At 45.6% G+C, this 14,141-nt stretch overlaps 1 protein-coding gene across 4 annotated transcripts in view; it reads right to left on the bottom strand.

The window, feature by feature from the left end:
• The window catches only part of TEAD1 (TEA domain transcription factor 1), a 164,812-nt gene that overhangs the window by 16,491 nt on the left and 134,180 nt on the right, over window positions 1-14,141 (bottom strand). For all 4 annotated transcript variants that reach the window (XM_075048121.1, XM_075048122.1, XM_075048123.1 and 1 more), the window contains one exon: window positions 3,614-3,787. In XM_075048121.1, coding sequence (XP_074904222.1) covers window positions 3,614-3,787 — 174 coding nt within the window. The remainder of the gene's footprint in view (window positions 1-3,613; window positions 3,788-14,141) is intronic.

Genomic DNA, 14,141 nt, shown 5'->3' with positions numbered 1-14,141 from the left:
AGATCTCAGACCTTCCCCTCCCACTTTTTTGTAATCAAACCTTATTATCACAGGGAAAACCATGCTGCTGGAAGCCTCAAGCAGAACTAAATGGTAAAGAGCAAGAGGAGTAATCTTTCTGGTTACCAGAGCTAAGCCACTTTCTGCCTTAGTCATCCTCAATGCAAGTGCTCGTCTCTGGTCTTCCTGTTTCCCATCTTTCCTTTCCACACTAGACCTAATGTCTAAACAAAATACCCTTTAGGCTGCCTCCAGCAATGTGCCGACGTCTCTTTAAATCCATTTACAGGCTCACCATCCCTTCTGGCATCAAATCCTCACCTTCACTTTCAAGCTTCCACATGCCATGACACCTGCCTGCTTTCCTTCTCTGGTTTCCCTTGACTTCTTTCACTCATAGTCCCTGGTTTTCTTTTGTTGATTCTCCTTACAGCGCTTTTTCACCTGTACTTATTTGCCCAACATAAATTCATATTCCTCTTTTACTCACGTTACAATCAAATTCCAACAAAACGTGGACTGCCACTAGACACTGATGCTAGGATGCACTAGCTTACAGCGCTGAGCAAACTGTCAATGGTTAAATGATAATGAAGAGAGAAGACAACAAAAGGATGGGAAGGGGGAAATGGTTAAATAAAGGGTGAGAGAGAGTATTGTGAGTAAGCAATAACTACGCAACATGAACAGAACCTGGGAGAAGTTGTACTTTCAGGGTAGAAGGAGGTAGCGGATGATAAGGAGAGAGTGGATACTGATTCAGAAGTGGATACTTTTAATTTAAAAGAAAAGAACAAGAATACAGGAATTAATCTGTTTTCATCTTAATAAACTTGAAGTTACTAATAGGGTCAAAAGGATTGTCAGCAACCTTTGCCAGCTTTACAATGGTAATGTATGGCTGTTTAGAACAGTTTCTCAACACTCCCCATGAAAATGGGAACAGCATCCTTTTTTTCTGAAGAAATGTCCTGTTGGGGGAAAAGAAATTACGACAGTGAGCTGACAGTTTAGGATCTAATTCTCATGACTAATTACACATCCACCTTCTGTTTTTCCCATACATATTTCTAGATGGGGAGCAGTGGTGTGAAGTTTTTTCCTAGAAGGGCATTCATCGTGACTCTCGCTGCACCCAAACACTGTTCCTGGCACCTTCCCTCTGCCTCACTCACTCGATTAGAGAGAAAATCCACTGGCCTATTTTAAGGTCATGTCTTAGGAAGGCATTCTCACCACATTTTTAACGTATAATTCAGAAGGATGTTAGCACTGCATGTTTTTTAATCTCTAAGTTCATACAACACAAAATTGTATTAAAAGACCATTATGTTGGAAGGCACAGTAAGGTTAGGAAATGTTGGATTGAAGTTGCCTGCACGTCCTGACTGCTGAACTGAATCATGATACAGTCTTTAGCTACACGACTGCACACTCGCCCTCTGAGCAACTATACAATCTTTCTTTGTCTTCACTATTCAGTGTGGCCCGGTCCCTATTTCCTGCACACTACTCAAAACCTGTGCTGAACAGTTATTAGTTTTATAAAGGTTTTCTTCATGGCATTATCTTGATGCTTTATAAAGAGCCATGAGTTTGATTTCTCAGTGACCATCTGAGGTGAAGGGATGGTATCACCCCCACATTACAGATGGGGAACTGAGGCAAGAGTGTTAAAGGTGTGCAGTGCTTGTAGGAGATCAAGCAAAGAAGGCTGGCACTTGAATTTTCAAAGTCGTGAGTACAACACAGACCTTAGTGATCCAAAGAAGATCTCTACTGGCTTTAGATATGTCTTTGAGCATTCAGCACACCTGAAAATTGGTTTCCACATTAAGAAAAAGCAGAACATACAATACATCAATGACTGTATCACAAATTTCTGCTGCTTTCATGTCTAATATAAAGTCTGAGGCTTGTCATTCTCTATGGAAACTGAGAACAGGCAAGTGAGGTGACCTTCATTTTTGCCAGTGGGTTTCACAAGTATTTATTATGCAAAGTGGATTGGTGAGATGATGGTCCTCAGTTCAAGCCCAAGTTTTGCAAGGAAATGTATTTAGTGGTCACAGACCCTTAACCTCCAAGTTCTATTCCTCTGCAGCCAGATTTCTTCTGCCCTGACACTTGTCCTGTTCCCACCTCTCACATACCTATTTCTGCTGTATGCCTTCATCCCTATGTTTCCTCACAGGCTCCTTATTTCAAATGCTCCCTCTTCCCACTGCCTCCCTCTTTTTGACCCTACATTTTCACCTGCCTTTTCCAGGCTCCTGGTGGCTGCTGTGTTTCAGCTCCCAGTTCTCTGCTGCCTCCTGTTCCTGGCCTCTTTGCTCAGCCAGCCCTCAAATGCTTGGTCTACAGCTCCCATTCCCTGTTTTAAGCACCATGAATTTCTCAATGGATTTCTTCTGCAGTCCAGCATAGCTCCTGCTCAGTGGTTTATCCCTTCTACACCCAGATTTGAGAAAAGAGTCTCCCTCATTCCCAGTTTCCAGTTCCAAATGTGGTGCTACAGAAAGTCTTGGCAAGATAGGAAGTCTGGGGTAGGTACAAGGTGGAGAGTATTTCAGGTCACATCATAGATAAACTTTAACTGAAAGCAATAAACACCAGGAAATCTGATCATAAGCAGTGATTCCAGATCAACCTTTTCTGCTTTCAGCCTCAACCTGTCCACCCTGTAATTAAACCCTGAATATGCCCCTTTCACTGAGGTTCTAAAAGACAAATTTAAAATGTTTAGATGATAACTGTTGCTATGAAAAGAAGTATACCACAAAAAACACCCCAACAAAGTAATGAGTAGAAAAAGCTTTAGTATAAGCATAAGGTCCAGCCTGGAGATTTGATGATCCTTTTGTATGAACCTTTAGCACTACTAACATGAGATTTTGTAAATACAATAAGAAAAATCTGATGTATCAATTAAATTTCTCACAACTAGATCAGTATACCACATCTCAGCCTCCCATTCAAATTCTTTTTTCACTCTTGCTCACAACTGATATGAACAGATACAACTTTTGGAGCAGAGTCCCATGGCTGACTAACAAAAAGGCAAGAGGAAAGCAGATGTGCTCGAGGAACCAAAAAAATGTTTAAGAAAAAGCCTGGAACCCTCCCAGGCTCACAGTTGTCCTGCCGCACACTCGGTTCAAATCCTACTTGGTCCTATCTGCATAAGTGCGGATCAATCGGATCAGTCCCGATTGCGGGACTGAGACTTGTACTATTTGCATTTGGCAAAAGTTCAGCATTTTAAACACTTAAAAAGCAGTCTCCATTTCTGCCGCTTCCCCATTTTTCCTGGGACCACTAGATGGCAGTTCCCCATTTACAAACGAGGCCTCTCGTTACCTGTTTGCTCCTGCCCAGCAGCTGTGCCAAGCACAGTTGAGGCACGCATCTGCCTCTGCGTGTCATCTGCAACACAGACTTCTGGTGGAGCTGTCAGCTAGAGGGGCTCTGGGCCAACGTCCTACCTGAAGGATATACAGCTTTGCACTTTTAAATGAGGACAGGAGAAATTTCCACAAGCACCCCAAAGGGTGCTAAACACTAAACACAGGCCTTATCGACAAGAGAGTTCTTCACGTCGTGTCTTACTCACCCAGAATTTTACGAGGAAGAAAGCGTTTTGGGGCCCCTTCCCAAACAGTTCCTTTAGACCGCCCTTCTTTTCAGGGAATTTGTCATAAATCTGACGAATGTCCACCGATTCAAGCAATGGGTCACTGTAAGAATGGTTAGCGTGTCCAATGTGTACGAAGAGGTGTTTATTGTACTGCAAGAAAGAAACAGGAAAATCAGTGCTGTACAAAAAGAACAGAGGTTCCTTATGGCACGGGTCTGCATGTGTTCCTGCGGAGGGTAGCGCGCTTTGATGGATTAAATGACTCGCACATTACTCCTGGGACTATGATTTTCTGCAGTATGATTTCCATGAACAACTTTAGTGATTGTGTCATAGCCTCTTGTGAACAAGGGTCAACATCAAAAAACCTGTGTCCCTGCTGCAAACCACAAAACATGGTCATCTTCAAGGGAGTAATTTACACTGAAAGAACCAGCGGCAGCACAGTAATAAAAGAGACCTTAGCAGAGCATAATAAGATGAACATGATCATGAGGAAAGCCCATTTCTGCTTCTTTAAACCATGCCTTTTAATGTCCCATATCCTCAGAGACTGAATTTCTGCTAGTGCCACTGAGCCCACACATATACACCTCCTGTTTGTCTATTTAAAAAATCCCAAACCTCTATCTATAGCATATGCTAATGCCACTTAACTAAAAGAGATGGAAGGGATTTTCTTTTAACTAACTCCCAAATGACAATAATGAGAAGGCCAGTTACTCTGTGTTGCTGTTACTATAGAACTGGTGCTCACTGTATGTCCTCCAGTATTTTGACCCATGTAATATTAAAGAGCCAAACTTTTACCACTTCCTTTGGGAGCTAGCTCTATAGATGACCATCTCTGCCAAAACACATTCAGCTTTAATTTCCTATTGCTTAACTTCATCCCATCGCACCTCATTATAATCACGGGAATCACCTCAGCAACCCCTTTCCTGCCTGGGGGAAATCCTTGGCCCAGTGAAGTCCACAGCAGCCCCCTACTGAGTCCAACACGGTCTTTTAGGGGCTGCCATTTCTCCAAGACGAGAGCACCTTTCAGCACCTGAAATAAAAGCGGAAGGACGAGCCCCCAGGACGCTCTGCCAGTCAATCAGCAGCTCATAGTGTCATGTGAGCAGAGTGAAGGAGCTCAAGAGTTGCAGGATTAAACACTGGGGGTTTTAACCATGCAGATCACAAAACATTTTGCTAACTCAATTAAAGGAGAGCTGATATGCAGTCAACAAACACTAGAAAACCCTGTCGTATTGAACAGATGCTGTATATAAGGGGCAATTCCCAAAAGCTAAGCACAAATAAAATATTTAAAACCCCAAAGCAGACTTCATTTAAGCTATTTTGTTTACTATATACCTGCCGAATGAACAAATTGAAATGACAAATCTAAATTAATTGGACATCCACTCAGAGCCTTCCTTTGGTGTATGCAGTGTCTTCCCCAGCAGATGTCCAAAACTCTGGGGAAAAGGAAATGGACTGGCTAGATTTCTGCACTTACGAAATAACATTGAAATCTATTTAAAAATCATCTAGCACAGTGAAATCTGAATTTAGAATCAAAGAACACTCATCTGTGTATGGGGCCAAAAATGAGATATGGTCCATGCTTTTTACAGGGTTGTATTTCTGTCATAATTTTGTGGAAGGAAAAAGGAAAGCGTAACACTTTATTAAGGTATTTGCACAAGCAAGTCCCAGTCTGAGAGCACCGGTTATATGGATTTTCCTTGCAGCCCTCTTTCAAAATAATGCCATCCCAGCTTCTTCTGTGCACAAGTGGAGAACTTACCCAGCCTTTAGCTAGTGCATGTGGAGCCCAAAAGGGGCACAGCTGATCCAGAGAAGCTGTTTCTACCCTGAAGAAGAAAACAAGCATGGCAGAGAAATAAACGGGCGGTGGGGAGCTGAATGCATGCATACAGGAGTGAGTGTGCCCACAAACGTGTGCCAGCTAGCCCTCACCCAGCACTGGTTTAGCTTGCACACTGATCACTTACACACGATACAGGAAATCACTGTACTGGTTAGCAACTATGAGTGCCTACCATAACAGGGTCCATGGTAAGATTTAGCGTGTTTCTTTACCCAGTAGTGGTAAAAGTGGACTAAGGAGGCATTTTAACATGCCAAAACAAACAAAACAAACAAATGCAAATATGAGAAAGCACCATGGCTCCAACTTTTGGGTTTTTGACACTGTTGTCACTTATTTAGTTCGCAGTACTGTGAGTAAATAACTAAAAGTCACGCTGAACATTTCTTACGTATCTTGCTGCCTACTGAAAAACTTAGATCTCAGTAAAATGTATCAGTGCCCCATATACCTGGGAACTGCCAGGAATGCAAGAAAGGGAATCCAGAAACCTGCTCCTGTTGCTTTCCTAAGCTACCAGGGGTGAAGTACAGGAGGACAGAGCATGGGCTGGGTCACGGAACGTGGCTATTGACGGAAGCTTGTCTGCTATCAGGCAAACATCTCCATTTCTCAAGGAGAACGATGAGAATTCTCCAGTAGAGGTAAGCACTTCAGCCTTCTCTGAAAAATTAAACAAAAACATTTCCCTTCCCCCAGCACCCCTGTAGCCTGCTTAGGACTGCCCAGCAGTTGTGCTCTCCCTGGAGATGTGAGGAGCCCCAAAGCATCTCTCTGCTCTCACTCCTGCAGCGTAAGGGCTTGAAAAACCATCCCCATCATTAGTGACCAGGTTATTATTTATTTTGGGATTGTTTCCTCTCAGTCTCCTCTGCTGGAGTTGTTCCAGGTTGTACAAATAACCACATTTTTATAGGAACAGAACTGAGGGTTCAGGTTCTCCTGTGCCCAGGAAAGTGTCCTCCCTAAGAGTGTCTCTCTCCTAGGCCCAAAGGTGGCTGTGGAGTGAAGGAGGAGGGGAAAGCTGTATTTTACAGTTTGGCAACTGCAAATTCCCAAGACAATTCACACACTGTACCTTATTCTGCAAACCAGGAAAACATACAAATTGCTCAGTATCCAACTTCAGTAAAAGCAAACACATTTATAGGAACATGGAGCATGAAGTCTTAATACTGTTTAAATATAAAAGCAAAGTTAAAGGCAGCTGTAAAGCTACCACAGTTGTCTGTGGAGCTCGCCAAAGTACCAGATGCTGCTGCAGCAAAATTTCCGAGTGGGTACAGTAGGACAGATGGTATGACATCACCTGACAACATTCTTAGGACAGAAATGTTTATTTTGATATTGCAATGTGTGATTATTTTCTCCTTATGTTGCTGCAATTCCTATGCTAAGTACAATCATTACTAACCTAATTAGATATGGCATATTTCTATGAACTAACAAATGATAATATAATATTCGGAGCAGGGTAAGTGGATACTGAAATGATCCCTATCGTTTTTATACAAACATACTCCATGACAGGAATTTATGCACAGATAAAAGCAAAGAAGCTAAGTTTTATGCCTATATTTTTGAACCCATTAGTGTCTGAAAAGCTTAAAAACATCCTCGTTATACTGAGAATTCACAGTTATTTTAGACTGAGTATTCCAGAGTCATTGAAGTACATTAGGTGCTGAGGAATTTACTCATGCTACAGCATTTGAAGGATTTGCATCTGACATTGGGGTACTAACGTGCTTCAGATGCTGTAAACTATCATAGGGCAAATCCTGTATTTTGAGACGATAAAAGCTACATAAAAATACAAAGAACAATTTCAGCTACGTCTTCAGCGTCTGCATTACACAACATGCCCTGGAGATGGCCGCCTCTTACTGAGCTCCTTTCCTTAAAAAAATTCTAACTATCCAAAGAATGCAGTAAAGCCATGAAATATGACTGTTGTCAAATAATACCACGAGAAAAATTATAATCCACTTAGGAATTTAAAAGAACCAAGACAAATTGCCAATGGCAGGGGATGCAAGCATTTAAGCTGGTGCAGAACAAAGACAAACCACCTACATTTGTTTTATCAGCCAGCATATATATTTGTCACAGCTCCTCACCAATTTTGCACTTATATTCTAAGGCAACAGTCTTCCCAATCCATGAAATGCAGGTTTGCTCTCTCTGCCACATCTCTGTGTTCCACACACCTGTGGAGCTAACGCCAAGCCTTGGCAAGCCCGTATAGGACAAAGTTTTTTATTAAACAGTGGCGGCCAAGACGCAGATGGCAGTGAAGCCAACCCTCTCACGCTCCTGGCACAGGCGAGCTGGCCGTGCCGAGCTGCGGGGGTACCCGCTGCATCGCTGCTCCTGTCCGTCGGGGCTGCAAGGCCCTACATAACCCTAGTGAGAGGAACGCGGGGGCTGAGTGGGTCCCCGGGCCCTGCCGAGGCTGGGTGACATGGACGCGGAGCGAGCTGGAAGGCAGGTGGGCTGAGAGAGGGCCCGCAGCAGCTCCTTCTGCAGGGATGACCTGCACAGCCATGATTTAACAGTCCCCCCACGTCCCCCCCGGATCTGCAAACACCCCTGGCCCCACAGTGGACCTCGCGCACTCGTGGGACGGTTGAGCAGGACGGGGAGGGGGCAGCACCCCGCCGCCTCGTCTGCCCTGCATGGCCTAATAACAGCACCTTGCTAGCTGGGCTGCTTCAGGAGATCTGTAGGTTCCTGCAATTTTCAAGCGCAACAACCACAAGGGTGAGGCCATCGATATTGCTACCTGCAGCGACAAATCCTTACGATAAAATACCATGGGGAGAGGCTGGCAACTCGGACGAATTGTCGTCTTGCGTGCTGCAGGTCTTCTCTCCCCCTGACACAGAGGGACAGCCTCTTGGCTCTCTTTGGACTGAATATATTCTGTACTGGAGGTCACAAGGACTACCGCCGCAGCTCAGAGGGACAGGTGAGTGGAGGCAGGTGGGACAGCCTGAGCTTTCGCTGAAATGAGAGAAAAAAGCACTGCTCCAGTGCCTGGCACCGTGCAGTGATTCCCTCTGTACCTCCACAGACCAGTCCAACCCATCTTTTAAAAATGTACCGCTGCCTGTGCAGCAACTGCCCTTTTGGAGGAAAAAGGAGCCAGCTGGGGTGGACTGATTAAAAACCAATCACTAGTATATCAGCAGTCTGCATGCAGCTCTAACCTGTACCCTACCCAGCCTCAGCTCTGCTGTCTCTCTGTATCTTGTAAATCTGACACTCTTTAATTTCCTGCTGATGTAAGAAAATCACTTGGTCTGCCAACAATTTTTCTTATTTTTACCAAAACACTAGTAACTGCACATTTCATTCCTGTTGCTGTTGTCCTCCACTGAAGCAGATTGGGAGTTATATTTATAGCATTTTAATGCTATAACTGGAGTCTGTACCGACTCCTGTTACTAAGGTTTTTAACACTTCCATGTGAAATGTTAATCGAACTTTCTGTGTTTGTATGCTACGATACAACTGCCTGGTCAACCTAGTCTTTCAAGGACCTCCACCCATTTCAGACTCCTGCCTGGGTCTGCTGAGGGACTGAATCAGGCAGGAATGCGAAGCAGAAGGAGATCTTTGGCTACTTTTTGGTTGCAGAAATGGGGAGGTAGGTGACAAGCGAGGGCAGTTCCCAGCCCTGACACGTTAATGTTGCCCAGCACTTCCCAGCTACTGCCACAGGAGTCCCAGTGTGAAACTGGGACTTGCTGGTTGGGCAAGGTGCTCACACAATTTCAGTGGCTTTCCTGCAACAGTGAAGATGCGTCCTTCAGTTCTGGCCTGTCTGATTTGAGACCCTGCAGTCCCAATTCCAGAAGTGCTGAGTGCTCAGATGGGAAAATTGTGCCTGAATATAGGAAGCTCTCAATAATGCTAAGTACTCTGCAAAATCAGGCTCATGACAAATCAAAGGGGACCCTCAAAATCAGCGGCCCATTCATTCTTTTGCACCTGAAGTTCTTGGTTTGTCAGATGTGAGTAATAATCCTCCTTCATCTAAAAAATGACTGCACCAATACATCTGCGAAATGCAAATGGGAAGAATTAGTAATTCTGTTTGGAAGAGAGGTTAGACAGTGCACAGCGAGCAGGGCACGGGGCCACGTGTTTCAGCAACAGAAGAAAACAAACTACTGAATAGTTACTGATCGAAGAAAGGCCATCTCCATCTACACTGAACGACGCAGGAACAAACACGTAAGCACGTAATTAACCGCTGCACTGTAGAGCAGACGCACGAGGACGTTTCCCAACTTCTGAGAGCTTGACTTTGCAGCCCAGCTAAACAATTTTGGGGTGGGTGTAGGGCGGGGGAAGCTGCAGCGGAACGAGACGGGAAAATGGGGGGCAGAGGCGCGGCCAGGAGCACGGCCCCTCGGGGCCAGGGCGAGGGTTCGGCGGGCAGGCAGGGCAGGCGGTGCGGGGGAGACCCACCGCGCTGCTGGTGCCAGCCCAACCCACGCGTCGCCCCGCTCCTCCTCCTCCTCCTCCTCCTCCTCCCCATGGGAACAGCACTGCGCTGGGCAAGGCCGTGGGAGGCAGAGGGCCCCCCACTGTGATGACAGACCCCCCCCGCCCCAGTTTTATGGCTCTCCCGGGCTCATCGCAGGGGCTGGGTGTCCGGGCTCTGCTCCAGCTACCCCACAACCTCACCCACTCGCTCCTTCCCTCCTCCGCGGTGCCGCGTTTCCCTGGTCAGGCCCGGTGCCCTGGTGAACGTCGGGTAGCTACCCCTACCCTGGGGGTCTTCTGGGGGTCTTCAGCGCCGGGGCTTCGTGACACGGCAGGCCTGGGGCACCGGCCGCGGCGCAGGGCCTGGCAGAGGGAGCTGCCATCGCTGCCAGCGGCCCCCTTCGGTTATGCAAAACCAGCACTTTTAATTTCGCTGGGAAATTCCCAGCAGCAGCGGTGGGGTTTGGGAAAAGGGAGAGAGCGTGCGGGAAGGCAGCAGCGAGGGCACAGTCAGGCCCCGCAGCCTTTCCACCCATCCTCGGCGCTTAACTTCGAGGAACAAACTGCGCTCAGTCTCTCTTACCCACTCCACGGCGTTTTCACCCCGGGGCCCTCTCTTGCAGAGCCCGTGTCCTGACCCTGCGACGGGGCTGGGGGAGCAGGCCCAGGCCCCCTGCCACATCGCCATGGGGTCCCCTGGGAACGCTGCCAGCCGGGGGGTCTGCTGTGAGGCCACGCTTTCAGGATTGGAGCCCGTGTCAATACTGGACCCCCTTGAAGTGGTTTCTTGGCACTTTGAACTACGGACACCTGAATACGAACGTTTTACAGAGTACGACATTCGCTTCCCAGCGCCAGCGCAGAGCTCTCCAGCACTGCAAAATAAACGGCCCTGGCAATTAGTTAAACTTTGTCCAATTTCAGATTAAAACGACCTCAAATGCTGAGTCTGCCACTCCAAGACACTCATCCCAATGTGGGTTTGCTTCCTCGTCCTTTCCCATGACAAAGACCCTAAACCAAGGACTTCCTTAGACTGAAATGCCGAACTGCTCGTTACACTGTTTACAGCGAACACGGAAAGGGTAAGCAATGCTTGTAACAATGGATATTGTTCAAAGATGGAGGGCTTCTTTTGAAAAGATCTCATTTATTTTTCATCACTTAGGTGGTTTGATTAACTTTGGTGAATTTTACTGCATTTGGCTAATGATAGCAGGCTGTTTTTATGGCCCTTGAGCAATTGCTTTCACTTTCTGGTTCTCAGGCACAATTCTCCCTGGGCTCACAAAGCCCTTTTACAACAACAATAAAATCTGAATTAAAACATAAAGAATATTTTATTTCTTTACCACTCTTTAAAATACATTTTGAAATTTGGACCTAACACAATCTGACAGTTTGGTTAGTTGGATTAATACTGAAAATGCCGATCAGTCATGTTCTTTATAGCCCTATATAGATATTTTAGATGTAAAGCTGTCTGAAGAGCTCACAGTAGAAATGAACGTGGCAGCAAGAGTGAGAAAACTCGAAGAGGAAAAGAAGAAAGGGCTTTTTTTTTTGTTGGGTGGTGGCAGGGTTTTTTTCCTGATTGGAAAGCTAGCTTGAATATATATATTAGAAAAAATAAAATACTTGGAATTATTATCATTTCAGTGTTACAGTCTTTGTATTTTATAGCTACTTGTGTAACAGTCAATTGCTTAGATCCCTTCTAATCTGCTTGCATACTCAGTTTATATCTGTTAGGGAACTTGGGATTACTTCGTTTAAGCATTTGTCCTGAGCTTTCACAGAACCACTACAGTAAAAATGGAAAGCCCCCATTAAGGAAAACCTGTCTGAAAGCAACAGATGGGTACATAAACTTGTTAATCTGTTGAGAATATAGTTATATATGGTAGGCAATAATTAAAGGTAACTAAAATGCTGGTGCTTGGACCTACACGGGCAGCTTCTATGCACCATTTAGGAATTGTACTTGAGCACAAAATGCCACAAAAGGAAAATACAGCTTGACATTTGTAAACTGAATTGATTTTCATGTAAAAGGAGAAGCAATTTTACCCATCCTTAACTGCAGAGTCAGTATTCCAAGATTTTGCAACTGTGCCATCTTACATCTCCCAGACTATCTTCTGCCATGCAGAGTTACAGTGAGGGTTGCTTATTGTTTCCTTTCTATATTTTTTCTTTAGTTAATGGAACAATTTTGTGGCTAGGCAAGGGAAAAAAAGTCAACAGCCCTCCACAAGTGACAGGACTCTAAGGAGCACATTTTCGACCCACCAGAATGCCCACTCTAAATTAACATAACTGCCTGACATTGAGGGGCTTTTGTACTTTTAAACACCAATTGCCATTGGAAGAACCCCAGAAATGTTTAAGGCCCCACTCCTACAATGAATTCCCTGTGGGTGGACCTTTATGCCCATGCACAGCCCCATTGAAGTCGCTGGAAGTCGCCATGGGCAGGCAGACCTCAATTTCTAATTGCTGTACAGGAATATAGACTGCAAGGGGCCTCCCAAGATCATCAAGTCCCAGGCCCAGGTGCCATGTCAAATAAGCCTTTTTCAATAAACTTCCAGGTTACATTTTAAGGTGGAATTGGTCTATTTGCCCCCACTACTATGAGGCTTTCTGACCTGGTTTTGGGTTGGGGGGGAGAGGGAGGAAGGGACATCTTTTTTTTAATAAAATGTTGGAAACACATTTGATCAAAATAATACTTCATGTCATTTTCTGTAAATAGTCAGAAGTGTAATGAACATATAACTATCTTTTTTCAGAAGATACATGAGAACTCTTACATGGCTCTCATGTACCAGTGTATACATATATTCATCTCTGAGGTCAGCAAAGGCACAAAGGCATACAGGAGATGCTGCAACCACAGCACATGCCTACACGACTTCATATGCAAATTGTGCAAAACACACATCTTCCCTGGCTTGCTGATTTTGTTATTTAAAAAGTAATAAAACCCCATCTTTTCTATGCTGCTCAAACCATATCTGCAATAAAATATTGCAGTAACACAAAGAAAGATGTACAAAACCACAGGTAGAATTCACATTTTCTTCAACAGCACTAAATGAGGCTGGGGGCTGGCTCCCATCTCCAGGGAGGACTTTTGGTGCTTGCTGGAAAAGTCTGTGCACCGGAGACAGGGAAGGCTGGCAGGAGGCAGGGCCCCTCAGAGTTGTCCCTGCAGACAGGCATGCACCAGTGCCTCACCAGCAAACATCCTTCTGCGTTTGCCCTGGGAACTGGTCGCACTGCCTTGGGGTTTTTTCCTACGCCCTTGTTTAAGATCCAAATAATCAAATTTACTTAATCTGATCTAAACAATGCCTCCCCTTCTCCTGACTCCCTTTTGCTGGGCAGGGGTGGTGACATCCTTGCCCATGGGGGCTCATTCCTCGGCTCCCCACAGCGCCTGCCCAGCTGGTCCAGGCTGTCCCCACGCAGCCCTTGCACAGTGCTGCCCCACTGCGCTTGCAGCGTGGGTGTAAGGAATGATCTAAATTGGGATTAATGCATGACTGGGAATTGACTTTTCTTCGTGTCTCATTTCTGCAATGTTACAGCACGCGAGTAATTGGTTTTTTTTAAAACCAGTCTGGGTAGTTTGATGCTCTTGCTTCTCTAGTAAACCTCCTGCATAAATGCTCTGCATTTATAAGGTGGGTTTCTCAGCAGTATGCTCACAAGCTGGGACAAGTTCCGGTGGGCCGTGCTGCACCCTCAGGAATTCCAAATAATACTAGTTTACTCCAAAAAAGGCTTTACAGTATTTACGGGGCTATCCTGGGTAACCGTGTTTCTATTCAGGCCTCCACTCTCTCTCTGCAATGCAAGTGGATGTGTTGCATTCCCCGGAGCCTGCACCTGCCTGAAAAATGAGAGCCCCAACACGTCCCCATGCCACCGGCCCACACAACGTGTGTGAGCACAACTGGCTCCGAGCTGTGCCACCATGGCAGAGTGGGACCCGCAGCTCTTTCCCCTGCCAAAGCAGCATCTTCTCATTTTTGGTCTGTCAGTCGTGTTGCAAATATATTCAGGTCACTCAGCTGGTTTCATGTCACAGACACCAGTAGTGTGACGGGCAACCAC

Source organism: Buteo buteo, chromosome 16, assembly GCF_964188355.1.
Source record: "Buteo buteo chromosome 16, bButBut1.hap1.1, whole genome shotgun sequence".
Classification (NCBI taxonomy): Eukaryota; Metazoa; Chordata; class Aves; order Accipitriformes; family Accipitridae; genus Buteo; species Buteo buteo.
The sequence above is the reverse complement of the archived record's forward strand: the minus strand, read 5'-3'. Positions and strand labels throughout refer to the sequence as shown.